Genomic DNA, 22,744 nt, shown 5'->3' on the forward strand with positions numbered 1-22,744 from the left:
ATACGTGTTTCTGAGATCTTTCTTGTGTATATTGATGTGTTAGAACTTAGAAATAGAGCTTGGAACCAGAGATGTAATTTTTTAAAGAACACCTAATTTTTACCTCATTCTTTTTCTTTCAATTTTTAGTGAAAGACAGTGATAAGTTCTCTAATATTTCAATACTTTATAATTCCAGTTACTAATAAATAGTAGATACTCGTACATTATCCTTTGAAACAAAGTAACAATTTCCTGCACCCAACCACGTTAAAAAAAGAAAGAAGAAAAATGAACACACAAAACAGTCAAATGTATTCTCAGGTCTTCACTGCATTACTCCCTCAAACGAAACGCAGCTCGAAAAAGCTCACGAGGTCTTCTCTCGAGTTTCATCCCGAAGTTCGGGGGAGAGCCACCCCTTTCATTTATTTTTCTTTTGGTACGTTACGTCCGTTCAGAGGAGTAGCTGACGTGCACTCGTTCTACGCGCTCCTCCCCGATTTCGTTGAAAGCAGAAGAAATATGCGTTCGTTAAACGTTCATCCTGGATCTGCCCGCGGTTTCCCCTCTCCCCGCCCCTGGGCTCGGTTAATTTCGCCGCGGTATTTTTCGAGGCTTATCGCATTAATTGCATCGCTGCACCGAGGGGGGATTAAATTTCGCTTAATGAACAATACCGTTTCCCGCGTGCACGACGCTGGCCCTCGAACAAATGAAACGGATTATTTTTGACTGTATCGGGAAAAATCGTCGGCCAGACGAGGGGGTGACTTTCGAATCGACGGCGGCGCTAATGACGGGGGTGGGTCGGATGGAAACTTCGCGTGTTCTTTTTGGCAGCAGGAAGAGCTGGTTTGTGCAGCTTCCGCTGCTTTTTGTGGCTTAGACCAGGCTATTTGCTGGGGTGGAATAAATCATCTTTTTGGGGAATAATGGAGTTGGTAATGATCGAAGTTTGCGCAGAGATATTGAGGCGAGAGTTGGCTGGATGGATTCCTGTGCTTTGAGGATTTTCGAGTGAAGTTTACTCGAAGGAAGGATCTGTGAGTTTGTGATTTAGAATAGTTATGAAATCTTGAGGATTCTCAAAGTGAACAGTGTTTGAGTTAATATTACCTTGTTAGGTACTTTAAAATATAGACAGTTGGCAGTTTCTAATTTAAGAAAAATTCATAATTTATTTTATTTTATTTTAGTTTTCCTAAAATATGTGCTTTAAATCAGTCAAGTGGTATACAAACAAACAGTTCTTAATTATGTATTATACTACTTATTTAATGACACAAAATTACCTAGATTTATACAAGATCCAATAATTGCATCTAAAATTATGTATTATGTACTATTAACGAAATTATGTATTATTAACGAAATTATGTATTATCTTTATGAGAACATAAAGATTGGGAATGAGGCGTCAGAAGTGACGCCACGTAACCCAGAATTATCACGTCGCTAATCGTACAGGCATTGAGACAGTTGAAACAGCTTTATGGGACAGTTGTCTTCGCTAGCGCCACCTCATATAAAAACTTGCAGAAATGGTAAACCTAACTACAGACGATTAATGTGTAATGCATGGGGCGAGTCATTAACAGCAGCTTTTTCTATCCCATCGTAAAAGAAAAGAGAACATTTATGTGGTGTTAATGTAAGCAAAATGCTTGCAAATTGCGAGAATTGTATATAAAGTAGATTTAAAACTCAAATGTTGTCAATGTTTCTCCAGTGAAGGCTAATCAAATTTATACGATGAGCTAAATAGTTTTAACAGTTTAGAAGAAATTGGTAATGGAGCAGAAATTGAAGACACAGAAAAAATTTACTAAATATATGCAAATTATTGTATATACTTAATCCTCTACCCAGGTGCAATAGAATCCACAAAATTCTCAAGAAATCAAACGATCTATACACAAACCAAAATTCCCAATTATTCATTCCCCTATTTGATACTTCAAAGGCCAATTAATCCTTAAGAAAAATAAGGAAAATGGAATAAAGAACACATTACCCTAAAAAAAACCCCGAGAAAATCGAGCAGTTTCCCTAAAAATAACTCCAAATTAAACCATTTCCCTGTTTAATCCCTTCAGCTGCGATTATTACTTAAAAAATCCGCCAGTGAGAGAACGAAGGAGCCAGTTTACCAACAAACAGATCGGAGCAGGCAGAAGGGGATGAAAACGTTTCCCCAATTTTCCGCGAAAATCCAGGAATATCCCGCGATTGCAGGGTTTCATAAAGATATCCGCTCGCAAATGAAATTCAGTCGTAACAACCCCTGGACGCGTCGAGTGAACAAGGGCAGGTTGTGTACGCCCGCTTGTACCAGCGGGGGTTGGACGTCGGTCCTCGCGCGGGAGAGAGCGAACGTCGCAATTTTCGATCGATTCGCGCGCGAAAACCCCTGTTTTATGCAAATCTCGCTTGCCCGGTACCAGTAATAAATTATTCGCTCGGCCGAGTCCGTTTATAGGTACATAGGTTCATGCAGCCGAGGGAACCCCTGGTATTATTTGTCGCCGTTGGCGCCGTAAATGCGACCAAATATTTGCCGGTAATAGCCCCGGGGCGAAGGATAAATATTTATTGGACGTCACGAATCCTGCGTTGCAGCCCGATGCGCTCGATGTCGTTTCGGGGAAAAAAAAAGCGAGAGATAAAGAGACAGGGAGAGAGAGGCAAGGAAATACTACGTGTCGCGACATAAAAAGAATCGTACTCCGCCGCCCCCATCGTTCGTCCACGGTTTCGTTGTTTTTACGATCCGATAGGAGAGTCTTCCGCCCTTATTTCCGGGGAGAATTTGTAATTTTATGGTTTCCACAGGGATTATGGATGCCACCCCAAATGAAGTCCTGTCTATTTTTTACCTGGGAGTGAAATACAGTAGAGGAACTTCTTATGGGGTTGCAACTGTTGCAAACTGGTGAAGAAATGGACTTTTGTGGAGCTTGCGAAGTTTTTTGTCGGCAATATCTTTTGGAAATCTGGTTTCTGTGGATGTTTCGGGCTACTTATACGATTTACAATAATTTTCATTATGGAATATAAGAAGTAATTGGAAAGTATATTTGAAAATTGAAATATTTGAGAACCGAAATATTTAAAAATTGAAATATTTGAAAACTGAATATTTGAGAGTTCAAATATTTAAGAATATTTGAGAATACTTCAATTTAAAAATTGAAATATTTGAAAATTGAAATATTTGAAAATTGAATATTTGAGGATTCAAATATTCTCAAATATTCTCAAATATTCTCAAATATTTGAATTCTCAAATATTCAATTTTCAAATATTTCAATTTTCAAAAATTTGAATTTTCAAATCGAAGTATTTGAAAATTCAAATATTTGAGAATTGAAATAATTAGAATATTCTGAAAAACTGAAATATTTAAAAAATCTATTTTAACAATTCTGAAGTTCCTCTAGCTCTCTTCTAATCACCAAAAATTTCTGAAGCAAAATATCCAAAAAAACTGAACCTACAGGACTGATCAGAATATTCCCAAATAATTAAACTGCCACATATACCTGCTCCATTACATGCACCATCATCCCAAAAGAATTGAGATACAAAAATCCGTGAAGCTCTCAAAGACCCATGTCCCACCTCCCACGCTCCAGTGTGCAATGCTTTTTCGAGAAGGAAATGAAATGTACGTCCTTCCATTGACGCCCCAACAAATATTCCGCGTTATCGCGGAGCAGAACGGAAGAACACAGGCGGCTAAAAAAGAATGACAAAAGAGAGGTGATCGATGAAAAAACAGCTCCGTTATTTCACGGAATTTATACCGCAGCGGAGCGAGTAACCAGCAGAAATTCCTTGCGTCTCTTGCCGCGTGACTGATCCACGAGCCGCAGCGCGCAGGAATCGATCGTTTGGATTCTGCATGAATGAAGACACGTCACAGCGATTACGATCGCCGCTCTGGCCCCGACCACTTGTCCCTGAACGACAATATGCAACCGGTGACATTTACCAGCCTCGTGTCTCGAGTACGCTGTACTTTAATTATCCCGACTAAACGTACAAGCCTCGTCCAATAAGCGACTGCCAGCGCCTCGAGGTAGCCCGTGACGCTCCTACAAAGAAAGACAACGGCTGGAACGAGGACGAATTCTCGACGATTCTCCTAGCCGACAGAGGAAAAACTCTATTTTCACGGATTCATCAGATAAGGGCCCTGGGACACCGTTTATTACCCCAGGTCTCAGTTAATAAACGATCCCCCGATTTAAAAGTCCTCTCACTGTCTCTCTTATCTTGGGGCCGGGGTTCGAGGAGCATTCGAGATCGAGATTTCTACTTAAAATTTAAATAGACTTTAAGGTCCAGAGTGCTGGGGTAGGAGCGAGCAGCTTGCGATAGACTCAGTTTAACAGATTCAAGACTGCAGAAACAATGCTGCTAGATTTTTTATGAGACAGTATTTCTACACCTGTGGAATCGAGGCACTAAATCAACATCCTAAAAATTTCATTATTCTAGATTCTAGATTCTAGATCACAGGTTCTAATATTTAACAACTCCATCAAAGACAAACAGAGATGTATTCATTTCCAATTTTTGTGAACGTGCGTCAAATAGACTTTTACATCAATGAAATACGTATTGATAGTGTTCTCTCATTTATAATTGTGTATTTGTGATTTTTCGCTATTATGTATATTTGCCCAGCTTGTGCTCGGCTCATTGGTTGCACAGATGCACCTTAATTGGCTGCTTCCTGCAAATACCACAGACCAACATTTGAAATGCAATCCCAAGAGCACTAAAAACACCCCTAACCATTGACCTTCGCTTCCCCATAAAATCCTTCAAGCTCGTCCATCAATTCTACCTGCCCTATCTTCCGTCCCCCGCAGTGACATCGATAGACGGTTCACAACAAAGCCCACGGGGTCCGATAATGTCGAACGGTTGGAAGACGTCTATATTTGCCTGGAGGTTGTCCCTGATCCACCTTGCTCGGCTGTCAGGTCCTCTGACGGGGGCTCGACGCGAGGCTCTGGTCGTTAAAGTGGCAGGTCAGCCGTGACACCCTTGCTCCTTTCTCCGCACTTCCGTTAGCTTCGTTTTCGCGTGAACTGGATTAGAACGAACTTGGCCTGCCCTGTCGCTGGCTCGATCCGTGGGAATCGGCATATAACGGGCAGAGAAAAGATGAGCGGTTGGATCGCGATAACGACCACGAGTGGCTGGAGTTCCTCCTTCGGTCAGCAACGCGTGCAGGCACAGGGCTCGTTAAAACTGCTTGTCGCGCCGTGAAATCCTAGTGAACGTCGCGGCGTCCACTTTGTTATCTCTTGTGGGCATTCCTTGATGGATTGGGGATCATGGACACTCGTGTCTGGTGCTTAAATTCTCGCCTAGCGACTTTTTTATTACGGTGTTAGGTGGTAAAATTTCTTTATATTCAATGAATAGTAATGCATACTGAGAAAAAAGTAGCAAAGAAAAGACCAATCTCTGTCTAAAGATTCTTAATGATGAAAGTTACAGAAACTCAAGCTCCCCAGCAGTGAAGGAAAAAGATGTCAAAAGTAACTACAGATTGTTTGGTGTCTTCAAAGCGATGGAAGAAAAGCTTTTACCACTTGTAACTGTGAAGAGAATCTTCACTTCGTTTTCGAGCTTCAAAAGTTTCAGAATCTACTGAAGTTTTAATACAGGAAATGTTCACATCTTTGACCCTTATACGTCGATAAAATTATCTCCCTTCAAATTCTCGCCAAGAAATGGCGTGTAATATACATAAAGTCCTTTCCAATTTGTAGGACTATGAATTTCCTGATTAATGCTCCTATTAATACCCGAGACTTCGAAGGGTAAGTCGTATCTATCGGGAAATCGATTCCTACGTTTCACCGACGATACGACTAGATTCATCAGAGTAGGATTACAGTAGGACTCCCGTTTATCCACGCTCCATTTATTCGAAAGAATCTTTGCACAGTACTGATTGCCGATGGACTCCAGCCATGCAATCAAGTATCAAGCCCTGTTCCACTTATCCTGCTAGTCAGTATTTTTCGAACGAATATTAGTTATGGATAATCAAACAGAGAATAATCAGATTTCGTTGAAATCCTGACGTCGTTTTTACAGATAAAATAAAATATTAGAGACACGATTTGTAAATTTTGTATTATGCAGATTAGTCTATTCAAGGTACATACTTTGTTCCTTAACGTTGAGGGCTATTAAAGGGAACAATAGGAATGTGATATGAATAAGAAATGGAAGTTCAAAGTATTATTTGGGAAAATGCCTACGTTTCAATGGTAAACCGAATTGAGAAAAGGAAAATGCATAGAAGGAGATAGAACGTACAAAGGGAGTACAAAGGACACAACAGATTTTACAATTCTGACGTTAGGTTGAATTATTGGAACAGTACGTGACATGAATGGAGCTTTCTCAGGCCCTGAATATATTTTAGAGTCAAGAAAAGGCACCGTTCTACTCCATTTCATCGAATAAATCAAGCCAGGGTCTATTATTTCTATGAATAAAGCGATTCAACTTTTTCTAAATCCATAAACTTGGCCTCTACGTACGAGGATTTTCTGCTTCCCTTAACAAACAGATCTATTTCAAATGATATTTTCAATCAGAACATTTGCTTTGTAGTTCGAAAACTCCTAAAGTTGTGAACTGGGTTTAGAAATATCGCAGGTACAGAAATTTGCGAGCATTGGGCATTATTTTAGGAAAAATCATTTTTCAAATATTCAAATATTCAAATATTCAAATACTCAAATATTCAAATACTCAAATATTCGAATATTCAAATTTTCAAATATTCAAATTTTCAAATATTCAAATTTTCAAATATTCAAATTTTCAAATATTCAAATTTTCAAATATTCAAATTTTCAAACATTCAAATACTCAAATACTCAAATCTTCAAATTTTCAAATCTTCAAGTCTTCAAATTTTCAAATATTCAAATATTCAAATATTCAAATATTCAAATATTCAAATGCACAAATTTAAAAATACTCAAATACCTAAATACATAAGTTTCCAAATGCTCAAATCTTAAAATTATCAAATATTCAAACTTCCACCCTGCAATATCAAACCAGTACTCAATCCTATCACTGGTTTTGTATTCCAAACATTTTCTCCCCCAATCCACGCTCTACTAAAATAAATCCCACGGTTAAAAACTCAACCCACTGACAACAACTAAAAACAATTCCTCTGGAAGAAAAAGCGATCACTCAACCAACAATCAAAGTAACTGTGTAAACATCTGCCCAGCGCGAGCAGCGGTAAATGGCGATGTCCGCAAGATAACTGTACAGGACTAGCTGCCAGCATCTCCCAGAACTCTGTCGCGAAGCTCAGGCGTCGTTATGGAAATATTCAAGGCCGGGGATGATTTATCGACGTCGTTACTTAAACGGCCAAGCCGCGGGGCCAACAGTTCACGAGTTACGAGGCGAGTTGACGAAACTTCGAGTTTGCAGGACACCCGGTGTATAGTATAACAGTTAGGCGTCCAGGAGAGGCTCCGAAGGAAAAGGCCCCGAGGTGGTCGTTGAAAAGCCGAGCAGGGGTGTCCCTCTCAAAAATCCCTTTGTCCATGGTACAGGTGCGCGCGGCAGGTTGCTGGCAGAAACCCAAAACAGGTTTTCACAAAACCCGCGGTACAGTCCCTCTCTTCCCTTCTATCTATCCCCTATCTATCCACCTCCCTTTCCCATCGAGACCTCGCCAGCTTCCCCTTTTTTTTCTCCCTCCTCGGCGTCTCCTTTGCACGGTTTTCGTTCCCAACCAATGCGTCATCGGACAAACCGAGTGTCCCGTCGCTTTGACGAGCATTCAAATTAAGCGGACCCGAATCACACACGTGGTCTGCCGCACAATTAAAGGGATAATTAATTTTGCATTTGCGGCGACCGAGGCCGCGGACGATGGACGGACGCGAGGGGCCTGGGCCAAGCTGCAATTGCTGAATTCGAGTTTCTTGGAACCTGTTTGCATGGACCTAGGGGAAATTGGGCAATGAGGATGATTTTGGGAGGCTTGGGGATCTGTTGGTGGGGGTTGAACTGGACGAAATAGTTTCATACATACTTAAAGAATAAATAAATGATAGGAAGAAGAATAAAGTTTATTAACAAGATGAATATTCATGGATTTTTCTTAGCATGTACACTGTATAGCCTCTCACTCTTTGTACTGAGAGTGATCTGTCTGGAATTTTCTTTGTGTTCATTAGTTCACTTGCCTCGATCCTCACACACTTTCAAACCATAAATATCTGATTCTCTAGGTAAGACAGTCACGTATAACATTCACATCATAAACTACAAGACATCACTCTAGAGAAAGAACTCTCACTCATTTCAACTCATCCATACTCACACACATATAAAACCAACACTCACAATTGGAATACTAATTTCTGGAGTTGTAGAAAAGGTACCAGTTATTCTTGAATCTTACAAAGTAATGAAGTTTTAATTGTTTGAAAATTTGAATATTAGATTCTATATTCGTGATAATTTGAATATGACCATTGTTCCAGGAATGTAACCTACTTAAGGTTGTATTACTTTAACTGCACTCTCAACTTATAATTTTAATCCTTCGCCTCAAGACAGCATCGTTATCTCTGATGAAAGAAACTTAAAGGATAAAAAGAACAATAGTTTCACCCTGTCCATTGTTCAATTATGATTCACTTATGGAAGAAAACTCCCACGAGTGGAAGCCTTGTTCGAGGTAGTGAAACCTTATTTAGGATTAATAATCAGCACTAAGGTCTCAAAGGAAGGTGGAAAGCGAAACTCTTGAACAATTCCCTCTGCTCGTGCCGAGTTAATTAAACTTCCCGTCTTGATTAAACTAATCACATTGATTTTCAAAGGAAATATTCACGGGCAGACTGCTTAAACCAACTGGATATTGGCGCTTCTCATCCAAACTTAACGCTAACTATAACCACTCCTGCGAAGACGCTAGTAAAAGACGTCACTATCTCTGTCAAAATTACTTGGAACGAATCACATGGGAGCGGGAAGTCCAAATAAAATGTTCAGTGACCCTGTGAAACGTCACGTTTCCAAGGCGGTTAAACAGTGAAGTTAAACCTGCTTGTTCAATTATACACTGGGTTGCAGATTCGAAGACTTCAGTGATTCAAATCTGAGCAGATCTATATATTTCAAATATTGAGCTGGTGAATAATTCAGATTTTAAATAATTAAAATTTATAGTAATTGAAATTCTGAAACACTTTACTTACTAAAAGACCTTAACATTTCAAAAATCTGCATTCTCAATTTAATCCTTGTACAAGTCAGTTCCAATGCAGCAGCAATTGAGACGACTAATCTCAGCCTCTAATATATGCAATAATGATCAAACACTGAAATACTGAAAACTCTTTCCCACGAACTATTACATCCCCAATTTTAAAGGACTCGAGTAGTTCCAGCCGTTTCCCAGAAAACGACGCAAGACGTCATCTGGTCGGAATACTTTAATTAAAGGTTACTTCTGCCAGAGCGATTTTTCCAGCAAGGGTTTCCCCTTCAGTGACGTCCGAATAGAGAAGAATCACGCCCTCGCCTCGCAGGCTTTTCAAGTCGCGTAATTTGTCTGGCCCAGCATCGTAAAACGACCGACCTGGTCGTAGCGCCGAAATATTTTGTCAGAAACACGGTGTTCGCGCGACGTATCGCCCAGCTTTACGACAATGTAAAATGCGGCCGAGGCCGACGATACCTACTTTAATCACTGGATCGTAAAAATTACGATCGTTGGAGGCGTCGATAAAGCATCGTCGGTAGCAAATACTAATTATACTTGGGTACGTATAAAACTGCCCTGGCTACGACAGAAGCATCAATGGTGAAGTGGTTTATGCATCGTTGAAAATTTGATGCGGCGAATGGCGTTCCCAAGCAAAAGTATTTGCACATCAAGCTTCGAGAGGAACATGTGATACTGAATTTGAATGGATGACAAGGTATGAAATGTTTCATGACGTTTTGCTGGCCAGAGGGTATGACATAAGATCGTAGTTTTTATTTTTGAAAAGACGTACTACTGCGTCATCCGACAAAGTGTTAATTTATCTAGGTATCGTGTTTCATTTTTATGTACCATAGAAGTGAATGAAAAATGAGTAGGCTTCATTTTTGGAGCGTTTAGGGAAGTATTCTTCTTTTTCTATGATTTAATTGTGGAGTTTCTCTTTCTATATGGAAAGTGGAATGCAGCTTGTAAAGAAAGACTATTGGAGAGGTGTTACAACAATGTTTTAAATTATTAAAATCGTGAGATAAAATTAAGTACTTTAGCTTCATCTCAATTTTAAAGAAAGGCCTACTACCCCTTTCCCCATTCATTAAATTTTGATCAAAATTTTAGTGAATAAAAAAGAACCTAAAACACCACATGAAACAAAAGTCTCCCCTCATCAGATCCCCCAAAATATCGAGAACTCTCCTGCCAAACTTCCCATGAATCCAAACGGACCACAACACTGTCAGTGTCCCCAGGTCCATTACCGAATAGTTCATCCTCTCGAAAGCGCAACGCAACGAGAAAACAAAGGGACAATTATTTCGTCGGTGAAGAGGGTCCATCATCCTCGATACTCTAGATTCGAGTGATTAAATAACAGGCTGCTGTTATTTTAGTAAGTAGCCTCCGCGCGGTGGCCCTCGCCTGGCAGCCGTGGGTGGGCGTCAGGCTTAATTCACGTGAAGTATTTAGCCAGTTAATCCTACGGGCACTGTCTAGTGACGTCATTGAATCCTTCGGCTCGTTAAAGAAGCCCGACACCCGGGGATTGTGTCGAAACGACGGGGCATAAAGCGCTTGGCGCAACCGTGCGGACGCAACGTTATCCGACTGACTTTCCATTCATCCACTGGAGCCACGAACCGGAAGACGGCTGTGCAGCGCCGCTACACTTTCTCGTTCGCTCGTGAATAAGTCCTTTAAAGGGAGACGCGACACGCATTCAACTTTCGTTTAGAAACTTAATAGTTCGAAACGACACGTAGGAGACTGAATGGGCACGCGTGCGAGCGCGTTTGTTGGAGGAACGTTGTTCGCTGACACCGATATGGGAGTCGGAAGAGGGGAGCTCGCGGTTGGGGCATGATTATGATTATGAATTACGTGGAGTGTTCGATGACCCCAGGAAGCGTTTAGTTTCCTAGATAATCGGATAAATCAGTAAAGCTAGTCTATATGGTCGTTGTGTTTTCATGTAGTCGAATATTCAAATAAATCTGTCATTTAGTGCAATAAACTTGTTATTTATGAATATTTTAACATTAACATTCTTCGATATCTTAAAAGTTTAAAAAATCCTCTAAAAATCCGAAAAATCCTCTAGAGATCCGAAGAATCCCCCAGAGGGGCGAAAAATCCCTCAGAAATCCGAGATATTCCCCAGAGATTCAAAAAATCCCCTAGAAATCCGAGAAATCCACCAGAGATCCGAGAAATCCCCCAGAGATCCAAGAAATTCCCCAGAGATCCAAGAAATTCCCCAGATCCAAAAATGCTCCATCTGGTAAATAATAGAATTCTAAAAGCTCCGATTTCTAAAAAAATACTCTAAACAATTTGTTGAAAAACATTCAATTCACACAAAAACGCAAATTCTAAAATATAATAAATATAATAAGTACTCATATTTGTGTAGGTACAACCTGTCACGTAACATTTATTTTATGAGTAAATTTGTAGTATCAGACTATCAGAATAATAGGTATATTATAAATATCTGTACTCATCATTGTGCACTTTCTAGGTCAACAGTTCTCGCGTCTTACTTAACACTAGCCCGTGGCATCGACCTTGCGCTTTCGTCGGAGGGAAAAATTACATGAGCCAGCGCGCAGGAAGATTACGATGGAACGTGATCCAAGAATCTCCATCGCGAACGCAAGAAAGAAGACGCCATTTCGCACGAGATAAACTCCTCCAATCGTGGGACTAACAGAAGAACATTTGTTCACGAGAATAGCATCGTAATTTTTTCTTAAATTGTCGAGATATGTATCCTTCCGGCTTTGATAAATCTGGCTCAATTTTTCATATCGTGGAACGATATTCCGTTTGATTAATCTGCTCGAGAAATCCTCCTCTAGCAACGATAAAGAGAGATACAGAATGAATTCAAAAACAACAAAATGGAGCAAATATACAATTCATTAAAACTACAAATTGGTTGCATAAATTGTCTTTAAAAGCCTGTTCATTTATTTGCAAGAGAAAAAAAAATCGTTTCCCCTAACGCTAATTCTAATGCTACAATCTATAGGAGTCTTGTATAGCTAGATATTAAAGTACATATATGACATATTGAAATGTTTGTCCGCCTTATCACCTCGTGAATCACAATAATTGATTCGAACACCTGTATCGCCATTCCACAGAAAACTTACTCACTAACACCAACAAACTGACACAGTCGTTCACATTTTATGACACCTAAAAGATAGATTTTAACGAACCATTAACCTTTGCATGACACCAATAAGAATACTAAAATTGATAGCACACAAACACCAAACGACGACAAGTGTCCTAAAAAACATTAGAAGTCAACTCTAGCACGTTTACCTAATCTATACCCTTCCTTAAAACAAAAATCAAAAACTTAAAACAACTTCGACAATCTCTCTTGTATTTATACACCTAATAACGAATCAAGACCCGCTATCTGGACTATCGCGATGAGTTTCTCTGTCGATAAGATATAAGCGATAGTACGTTCGATCGGTTGTTCTCTTTCCACGCGACACCAGCACAACAGGTGAAAAATATTTCTCTACCATGATTCGGAACTCGCTATTCGCCTCCTCCCCTTTCTGTCTGACGTTTCCTGACGCTTGATTAATGTTCGGAACGCGCGAATTGAACATTCCTCACAAAAGAGGAGGACGCGCTTCACCCCTGGGTGAAATATCGATTATGGATATCAGAGATCGTAATTAAAAACGTGTCTTCCCCGTCGGTCGACCGACTCGTTAAGCACTCGACGGTTAACGACACGGAAATTATCGTTCGTGTCTTTATTAAGGAACCAAGGAATTCGCGACGGACCTCTCTCCTGCGCCAGGAGCCTTTTGTCCTTGGCATTTCGACGAGTTCGAGTGTGAAAGCAATTCCTGTAACGTTTCGTGTTGAAATTTAATTGGGTGCAGCTTGACGGAAGACCGGGCTTATTAGTCGCGGTGATTAAAAGTGATTTTAGCAGGGAAATTGGGAACGCCGAATTTTTGGCTCTTCATTACTGTGGTTCGATTGTGATCGATAATGTTGAAAAGTTAACTGAATAAATAGTGTATGGATTTCGAGATCTCTTTTACTGAGGCCATCTGAGACTTTTGAAATATTAAAAGTTCTTTCAAAAGTTTCATATATTTTTTAACAAAATTATATAGACATTTTATAGAATGTACTATATATTATGGAAAATTATTACTTTTAAATACAGTCTCAAACGACAAGGTACTGAATCGTTACATATAGAAGAATATTCAAGGAAATAGCGTGTCTTAATGAAAAGCTTCCTGCCACGTGACGTTAACAACTTGTTCATCATCTCGCAAATCAGTATTTACCGTCTGTCCCCGAGTTGCACTATCACCTTATTGAGTATTTTGAACAGAGTCATCACCAAGGGTAAAAAATAACAGGACAGTTTATATATCCTCGTTACTCCAATTACGAAAGAGAAAAACAATTACATAAAATTTACCTCTTGTCTCGAATAACTGTGAAATTCGATGCAACAGCTTTAATAAACAGATAAGAAATATCATACACTGACATCACCGAATCCTTGAAAGCTGATAAAGAGCTAAAACATTTAGTGCACATGCAGATTTGAAACCTTCTGTCAAATATTGAAAATAAAAAGTTGAAAAGAATACTCGATATTAGTAGTTTCCAACACTTTGATGTCTGATATTGAACAAGAATTTTTTAACAGAAGCTACTTTATGAGAAGACTCACTACGAAAGGAATAAATTAAAAGCTCTGTACGTAATTGAATCTTCCATAGCTACAAAAAATGACACAGTTAAAATGTTAATTAATTCTCAGTTTTTAGTCTATGTAAAAACCCTCACTGACGCTATCAAACTTGTAGAAGGCAGTTCAAGCATAATAAAAAAATGGCAAAGGATGTGTCCATCCGGTCCAGAAAACGTCACCTGGAAACGTGAGAAGAACAAACTAGCAAAGCTCGTCGTGCAGGCTACAATGGCTCGTATTATCGAGAACGCTCAACGAAAACAGCAGCGAGAGTGCCCTCGGGCATTGTTAGTCGAACAAGCTGCACGATAATGGCTGCACAACTTCCCGATGCTAAAACAAGCTGTATCTCGTTCGTGCACTGTCGAACCCCTGAAGGTGGCTCCATGAGTGTTTAAGGGCAAATCGAACACTGATTTCGAGTGCTGCTAATGGGAACTTTGCTGTATGTAACGAAAGAAAAACAGGGAGTACTGGAAAGCCTCCATTTGGGGCCATTCGACTTCTATTAGCTTCTATATTTAACTGTCTTCGAGACAATAGTCAAAACTTGAATTAATAGATGGGACTCATTTTTAATACAAATATAAAGGGAAATGATAAAAGATAAAGAAGAAACAATGAGGTAGCGTTACTGTACTATTAAGTTTAATAAAAAAACGCTAAATATCTGGAAAATAAATCACGGATTTGAGAGAATTAATCATTTTTTGTTTGCAAATTCTCGTATATATGACACCTTGTATATTTCCATAAAGAGAAAACTGCAAAATTTCACGTTTTTAGCGAAAGCTACAATTAAATAAATCACTCAAATCTCGTTATTGTACGTCAGTCAGAATAATGCTCAGCCCTCGATAGTGACAAATACGAGCGCTGAAAACGAATAAACCTCCAACTCTAAAAACGCTGTTCCGTCACACGAATTCAACCACCCCAAGAGAATCGAATATTCACCATAGAAGGGTGAATTGACGTCACAATAGACGCACCAAAAAAGCAACACTCGAGCGTCGAAATTCTGCTAATATTCGAGCAGCATTCGAGGTGGTGAAACGAGAGACGATCGCTTCTCCATTTCACCTAGGGGTTGATTCTCTCGCAATTCGCCAGCTATTTCATCGAGCGAGCGTTGTTGAAACGAGCTGCCCTCTATGTTTATTTTTCATTTCCTCCCGAAAAATCGCTAATTATCGGTACGTGGAAAATGCAAAGCGAGCGCTCTCGTACGCGCGGCTCCTTTCCTCGTTCCGCCTACAACCGCCCCCAATTTTGCCTCCGCTCCTCCGCCGCGGGGAGGTGGATGTTTTTACGGCGACGTGGAGCATATTAGTCGGAGGAAAAAGGAACGAGAGGAACCGCCGCGGCTCATTAACTGTGGATCCTTGCTTTCCATGGAGGATATTTTTTCACGGGGCCACGCAATAACCATAATCAAGGGTTTCTCGCGGGTGAAACTGTTTCCACCCCTGTTCACGTCGCGCCGCGGCCACTTTTCTTCTCGTGCACTTCCTCCCGTGTTTCGGATACGTCGTAAAACTTGGGAACTTCTGCGTTTCGGTTCGATCCGTTAATTCCATCCCCCTTTTGCTTATTACGCGAGTTGAACGCGGTTTAGGGGAAACTGCGTGAAATATGCTTCACTGGGGTGCTCGGGTATTTGGGAGTTTAGAGTAGTGTTAGCTGTTTTTGGGAGTGAGTAGTAGAAATTGTTTAGAATTATTAGAGACAGGGGATTTTAAGTTTTATATTTGGAAATTTAGAAAATACTCCAATTTGAAAAGAGACAGTTTTATAAGGGTGCTCCAATATTTGGAAATTTAAAGTAGTGGTAACTATTTTTGGGAATAAATAATAGAAATTGTTTAGAGATATTAGAGTCGAGGGATTCTAATTTACGTATTGGAAAATTTAGAAAATACTTCAATTTAAAGAACGAAATTTTTACTGATATTAAACTAAACATTTTATTAAATATTTAGTAGGTTGTATAGGATTTTGTTTTACTGAGTAGGCATCCTTTAAAGTTCAATAATTGTTAATATTGATGAACTTGTTAGAAAGTATGCGCATTCAGTGCAATTTATGTTTTCACTGGTGTAGCTATGTGACCTAAAAATAGTTTTTGAAACTCTGATATCGCCTGCAATAAAACGTGGACAGCAGCTGGAAAATTTCTGCAAATATTGAAGTTCTTGCAACTATCGATACAACTGATAGTGTATACCACAGAGAATGCATTAAAACTAAAACTTTCCAACCCATTTCCAATTTCAATTATTCTCTATCAAACGAGTATCTCTACTGTTTGTCAGCAAAATATAGTAAACCAAAGTTTCAGAAACTATAACTGAATTCGAAATGAACCTAGTGCAATCCTATATGTATAATACATGCAGAAAGCATGTTTATTTAACTACTACTAAAATAAATTTATATTTTATTAAACATTTGATCATTACATGTTATTTGTATCTTTATCTTTTCAAGTATACTGATACTGTGTTTATTTTTTGCAATTTAAATTTTATTTCAATGAAGATCTTGTTTCATGGAATCCAATTTCAATGTTTGTATTTCATTTAAATACTATTGGCAACAAGATGATAAAAATATAAATAAAATTTAAATTTTATTAACGAGACATGTAATATTCAGTATTTAACTAGGTCATGTAATCACTTGCTGGCATTTTTTAAAGCTGTGATGGGACAAGAAACATTGAATTAAAAGTAATTAGTAGAAATGACTGAATCCAAAGACACCTAATTAATTCACACAATGTAGAATTCAAAAAGTCTCTAAAGCTTAAAACTCAATATTCAGAAGATCGACCCTACCACCCAATTTTACCAAAACTGAACCCATGAAATTTCACTCATGGCTAAATAAAAGCTGGGCCCCAACATCCCACGCACGTGACTCACCATTTTCCATAACTACACACCTCCCCACGTGCCACAACACTCCACTTCGACCTACAACTCCAAAACCATTTATAAACTCCATTTCTCCATATTTATGCCCCTCGATAACGCAACCACGCGAGTAGGTCCCATTACCGACCCAGGAATGCGTGGTCCCTAAGCACGGGTCACCATGCAACAATGCAACTCGACGAAAAAAGGGGATCGATGACCCGCGTTGGTTCGTTGCACTGTGACGAATCTCCAAGGAGATTCCAGCGACGCATTTACAAGAGAAACATGAAGAAAAGGTCACGTGTCCACGAGGGCCCGTTTATCCTCGAGGCATCTGACGTCTGTCCCTAGCTGCTCGATAATGTTCGACGGTTCTCGAAGAGGCTCTCGAGGTAATCGCGAACCATCGCGAGCCTCTATTCACTGGCTAGACGCGCGTCATCGTCGCGACACTTTCTCCCCAGTGGCCCTTTGTGTCCTCAGGACCTGAAGATCCCCAACGATGCATATTCTCTGGTGGCCCGAGCCGCAGTCGGGCCCTGAACAATGACAAATAAATTTCGGAGCCAGGAGTACAGAAAAAAGCTAGAGAAATTATGACCGACTTCTCCTTGGAGGCTACAGGCTGTTACAGAAAATAGGATATTTTTGATGAACAAGTTCTGGACCCAAAAATGGCGTAAGAAATTTATGTGAAATTATTTCATCAATAAGTAAGGGTAATAGAACAGTTTTTGGTAAAGAGGACAACTTCATAAAATTTCACCATAGTATAATTTTACCTAACATAAAAGTATAAATGAAACAACAAAAAGCAAAGAGTGTTAATTAAGCATACTTGAATTTAAGCTATTTTCTAGATTCTCATATCTACAGCCAAGCTTCCACGACAGTCTTCCATTTTCTGTAACACCCTGTACTCCTAGTACGAGTGTCCCACGGACTCTGTCTGGAAAGTGAAACGGTCCAGCGAGGAAACGGTACCCTTTCAGTCCCTCGTTCTCTCCACGCAACCGTCCATTTATAAATTACAACCGGTGAGCGAGCAGGCACGCTTGTAGCAGCGAAGGGACAACCAGAGAAAAAGAAGAGAGGCAAGGAACCGGACCGAGGGCCAGCCAACCGACAGAGACAAAGACCAGAGGGAGCACCGTGAAAAAGGAGACCAAGAATCGTCCCAGACTGGCCAGGTTGGATCATAAACGGCCGATCGAGAAGACGAGAGGAAGACAAGAGGAAGACGAGATGCTGGGCTCTCTTCCTTCCTAGGGCAATTTGCACCAGGCATTCGGACAGGTATTCGGACGAGGTCGCTGCAATTTCATGGAAAGTGCTCCGAGAGTACAAAGGCGACGCAACAGAGCCTGACTTTCAGGTAACGTTTCCCTCGATCCCCCCCTTTTCCCCTGGGCCCCCTTGGAGGCCAGGTTATTGTTGGCAGGAAAGCCGACTCCGCGTAAGGTGCACCTAGGCGCCTGCACAGGTGCAGAGGGAGATCGTTTGCTCAGGTGTCGGACACTTTGCTGAGGGTCGAACCTAACCGTCCTGGGTCTTGAGTTTTTGAGGAGAGACTGATTACCTGCGGAATGATTATGTGGTCGATGGTTCGAGAGAGGATCGCTTAAGTGTTGCTTGAGAGCCGTGATTCATAGAGGTAGCGAGATTGAGAGCAGTGCTAAAAATGGAGTGTTTACTGCTGAGGAGAGTTGGCATTTTGAGGGGTTGATATATTGACTATCATTATATTTTTGATTTTGTTTCAAGTATTCAGAAGAAAAAATGATTTTATTTTTTGATCAAATATACTACGAAATCAGAGATGAATATTGATAATGTTTTGTTTCAACAAGTCTCATAATTAATAATACAAATAGTGATTCTAGTTTTAAGTAATGCTGTTTTTGTTTAAGATCGTTATGACCACATGTATTGGAATAAATTAAAATTGTATATGATGGCATAAATGAGTGCTCATCTGTATGCAAGTAATATAACCAGATGTTATTGCTTATAAAATAAATGAAATTTTAAAATTCATTAATTTTAATTTCCTCAATAATCTACAGAGAAGCTCTACACTGTGTTCGGAAATTAAAAGAGGATTACAAGTGCCATTCAACCACACTAAGAAGGAACTTCATCCTCTTATTAACTGCAAGCTTTAGAGCTAATAGAAATTTTATATTCTCAATTCTATTATGTACCATTTGATTAATTTCTTCCCTAATCTTTTATCGCTGCCTAAGTGATGAAAATTTGCCGAAAGAAGGTAAACAAATTACTCTAACTTTCAATTTTACTTTTAGTGATCAATATACAAAAGTAGCGATACAATGTTTGAAGTTGGAGGTAAAAAAAGAACGACGAAGTGGCCACTGTTTTGACAGTTGTTTAATAGGGACTGTCAAAATAAAGATGGTTACGTGGATGAAAGAAATACGATTCGAATGACGTTTCAGAAACGCGGGCAAATGAAAATAGCCGCTCCATCGCGTCAGGAAAATACACATCTGTTTTCGAAGGAAATTGCTACGCATGGTAAGGAAATGAAACAAAAAATAGACTTTCTGAGAAGACTGATTATTTGGGTTTCATACTCTTCAGACGTGGCACGATAAAATCAGCAGAACTGTATCCAAATATCAAAGTAAGAGCTCAACTTTGTTACACCCGCGCCTGTAAAAATACAATATGATATAACTGTATCTTCTTAACTTTTCCACTTATGATTTTTACAAGTAACCCCTACAATTATCTGTCTCTTAGGAGATAATTTCTTACACTTTTATTTAAATATCAAGATAACAATCGAGTGAAAAAAGAACCATGATTGAACCACAAAAGGCCAGAAACGCGTACTCGAATTAACAATAAAAAGGAAAAAGAAGAGGAGAACAAAGAAGATTTCCACTTTATATTCACTCTGTAACCAAGAGAATTGTACACTTCTCCCTGTTTTTTGTTCTTCACAGAACTTCAAATAAATTCTACCCGCGCAGCATACAAATCAAACTGACACAAAGGCTGGATTCCTAAAAATCGAACCACTTCTGCGCAGTCGAGCTTCAATCAAAAAGAGTCGACACAATTTCGTGTTCGACCTAAACAGTCCCCATCACCCGTCGCTACACGCAATCACACTTTTCCTCTCGTCGCAACCGCACATTCCTTCGCGCACGGGACCAGTGACTCATTCGTCGATAGATTACGCGCTGATACTATCTCTTTCATTCGCGTTATCGTGTCTCTCTTATTTTGACATCGCTCGCCACGACACGTTCGAGCTGATGAACTTCCCCCTATTCAGTTCGACGGACGCATCTGTGACCACTGGCCAACCATCACAGGTGCAAGGGACGACGTGTAATTCAATGCACGCGAGTAGCCACGCCAGGCCCAAATTGCGACGCGTATGGTGTCTCAGATGTAATAACCAGGAAACAAAGACAAAAATAGGGTAGAATAATTCTACAGGCTTACAGAGACATATGCATGTTATAGAGACATATGGGAAATTTATATGAAGTAGGAAAAATTATTTCCATGGAGTTTAATGTAAAATATTGATTTTTGGTATCGTGATGCATCGAAGGCTTTTTTGAGAATTTTAATTGGGGATTTTTATGAATTCTGCTGTTGAATATGGTAGGAATATGTTGAAAGAAGAATCTTGGATTTCAAGGGTACTTAATTCAGCGTTGATTGAGATATTAACAATGAAAGTTGCTCCTTAGTTTCATGAAAGATTTGAAGAATATCATGAATATATGTATTTCTAAATTATAAAAATTTCAAATGCATTATTTTTCAAATGTTGGAGTATTTGCTCCAATTCACTGAAGCAACAATGAGGAACACTTTGTCGCCTCTTGCTAGGTGTGTTTCGCTTCTGTTTCAATGCGACATTTGCTGCTGGCAACAGAAACAGGAAGAACTACGAAAAACTACAAAGAAGTATTCTTCAACAAGCGTCGACTTTCCCAAGATAAGACCAACAAAAAATTCCTCATTATTGCTTCGTTGGAAACCCAGCTTAAAACGACAAAGTAACATTCCTCCACAATCCCTCCTCCCTAAAAAGCAATACTCGCACTTAGAAAGCTCCTCGTACCAAAGCCACCATTTTCAAAGCCCACTCCGCCCTCGCCCGCCATTAATCGAATACCACATCCCAGACATGTCTGCCAGCAACAAATTCCTTCAAACATCTCCCCAAATACGTTAACCAAACCTCCAGCCACCGTCTACCATAAAAAAGCAGCAACCCACGACTCCCTAGGCATCCCAACGTCCAATCCCCCTCGCTCGGCGTCACGGAAAGTACGTTGGCGGCACTGCGTCGGTTTGAATTCGCGCGAATTGCCGCGCTCGCTGGACCGAGGCCGCGTCCAGCGATCCGCTCGCCGCGAAAGCCAGCGCTCGGCGTCGAACGTCCGCTGGAATTCCGCGGGGCGTCGGTTAACCACCTGCTGAGCGATCGCGTGCCGCGGCGAGAGCGTCGTGCAACGTCCCGACGCACGTGCCTCGGGGCGGCGGAGTTTCACGTGGATTCAGGGTATTCGCGTCTGGCACTCACCTATCAGCGGCAACAGCAGGAGGAGAACGACGGTAGCAGCAGCCGGATGCTCGCGGGCTGCCATCGTGACCAGTGGTCCCTCTTCTTGCACTGACGTCGGTGACGCAAGTTTCTTTGGGTCTCACAAAATTATCTCTTTTTCTTTTTTTTTTTTTTTTTTCACTGACACCACACAATCAGCCCCGCACTGGAGTACTGGGTCGATCTACGATCGATGGGACCGATCAAACTGCTGACAAAGTCGCAACGGGCATCGGGGTCTGCTACCAGTCAAACGACTCTCGCCGCACGTCGTATCGTCACGCTAGCCGATTTCGGACTGTGGCGGGGAGCAGCTCGTACGCCGTCGGCTCGCTGCTCGGTCGCGCTCGGGATCACTCGGTCGGCACCGGTACGCAGGTACGAACGACGAGTGGGAAAGCCACGATCTCGCGGGGAACCGCGAGATCAACCGATTCTTCCTTTCTCGGCGGGCTCTTTGTGTTCGTTTTTCTCGTGGCCCTGTTTTACTCGCGTCGCATTTTTGCATGTTCCTGGGGGGAATGTTGCGCTCCCGAGAGAGTTTTCTTTTTGCCAGCTCGAACGGTGGGGGAGGAGGCTCTGGGCTTTTTTCTTCGAGACGCGTGTTTCAGGGACACTGGTAGTGTTGGGGATTCGAGTGAATTGAATTGCTGGTTGGTCGCGTGGAATTGTGCCTGGAGTCTGGTTAACTTTAGTTTCACTTCTTTTTTTTTTTTAGATTCAGTTGTATTATTAAATAATCTGTGTTATTACCCACGTGACGCCTTGAAGATGTCTGTTGTATGTACATTCTATGCCTGAATGTTTTGCCACATAATTTGGGCGTATTAAAAATACCTGACAGAGTGCATCTTAAAGACTTCCAAAATTTATTTTCATAAGACGTCTTAAAAACACGCTATGTAAATAAATGTTGTAAAGACTTACGCTTTGAAGACGTATATTTTTTGTCTGAACGTTTTACAGACTAAGTTGCACGTCTTTAGAACGTATATAAACGTTTTATAGACGCAACCTGCACATTTTTAGGATGTCTTATAAATGTCTTCTAAGCATCCTAAAGACATACTGATTTGAAACTTTAGGTGTTTGAAAGATGTCTTTTCACGATTCTCAGATCTTCAGGATTCTGCTGCATACCTTTAAGACGTTTTTAGACACTATGTGCTACATGGATACTTTCCTGTGTCTTATGAGGCAA

General features: G+C 40.4%; 1 protein-coding gene across 5 annotated transcripts in view; it reads right to left on the reverse strand.

Annotated features, from left to right (window-relative positions):
- Positions 1-21,952, reverse strand: part of Fas2 (neural cell adhesion molecule fasciclin 2) — a 124,037-nt gene extending 102,085 nt beyond the window's left edge. For 3 of the 5 annotated variants that reach the window (XM_076391447.1, XM_076391446.1, XM_076391445.1), the window contains exon 1: positions 21,523-21,952. In XM_076391447.1, the coding sequence (XP_076247562.1) occupies positions 21,523-21,586 (64 nt within the window). In that variant the 5' untranslated portion in view covers positions 21,587-21,952. The remainder of the gene's footprint in view (positions 1-21,522) is intronic. The other 2 variants (XM_076391448.1, XM_076391449.1) reach the window with 1 other exon arrangement.
- Between the last annotated feature and the right edge of the window lie 792 nt (positions 21,953-22,744).

Source organism: Calliopsis andreniformis, unplaced genomic scaffold (assembly GCF_051401765.1).
Source record: "Calliopsis andreniformis isolate RMS-2024a unplaced genomic scaffold, iyCalAndr_principal scaffold0022, whole genome shotgun sequence".
NCBI classification, from domain to species: domain Eukaryota; kingdom Metazoa; phylum Arthropoda; class Insecta; order Hymenoptera; family Andrenidae; genus Calliopsis; species Calliopsis andreniformis.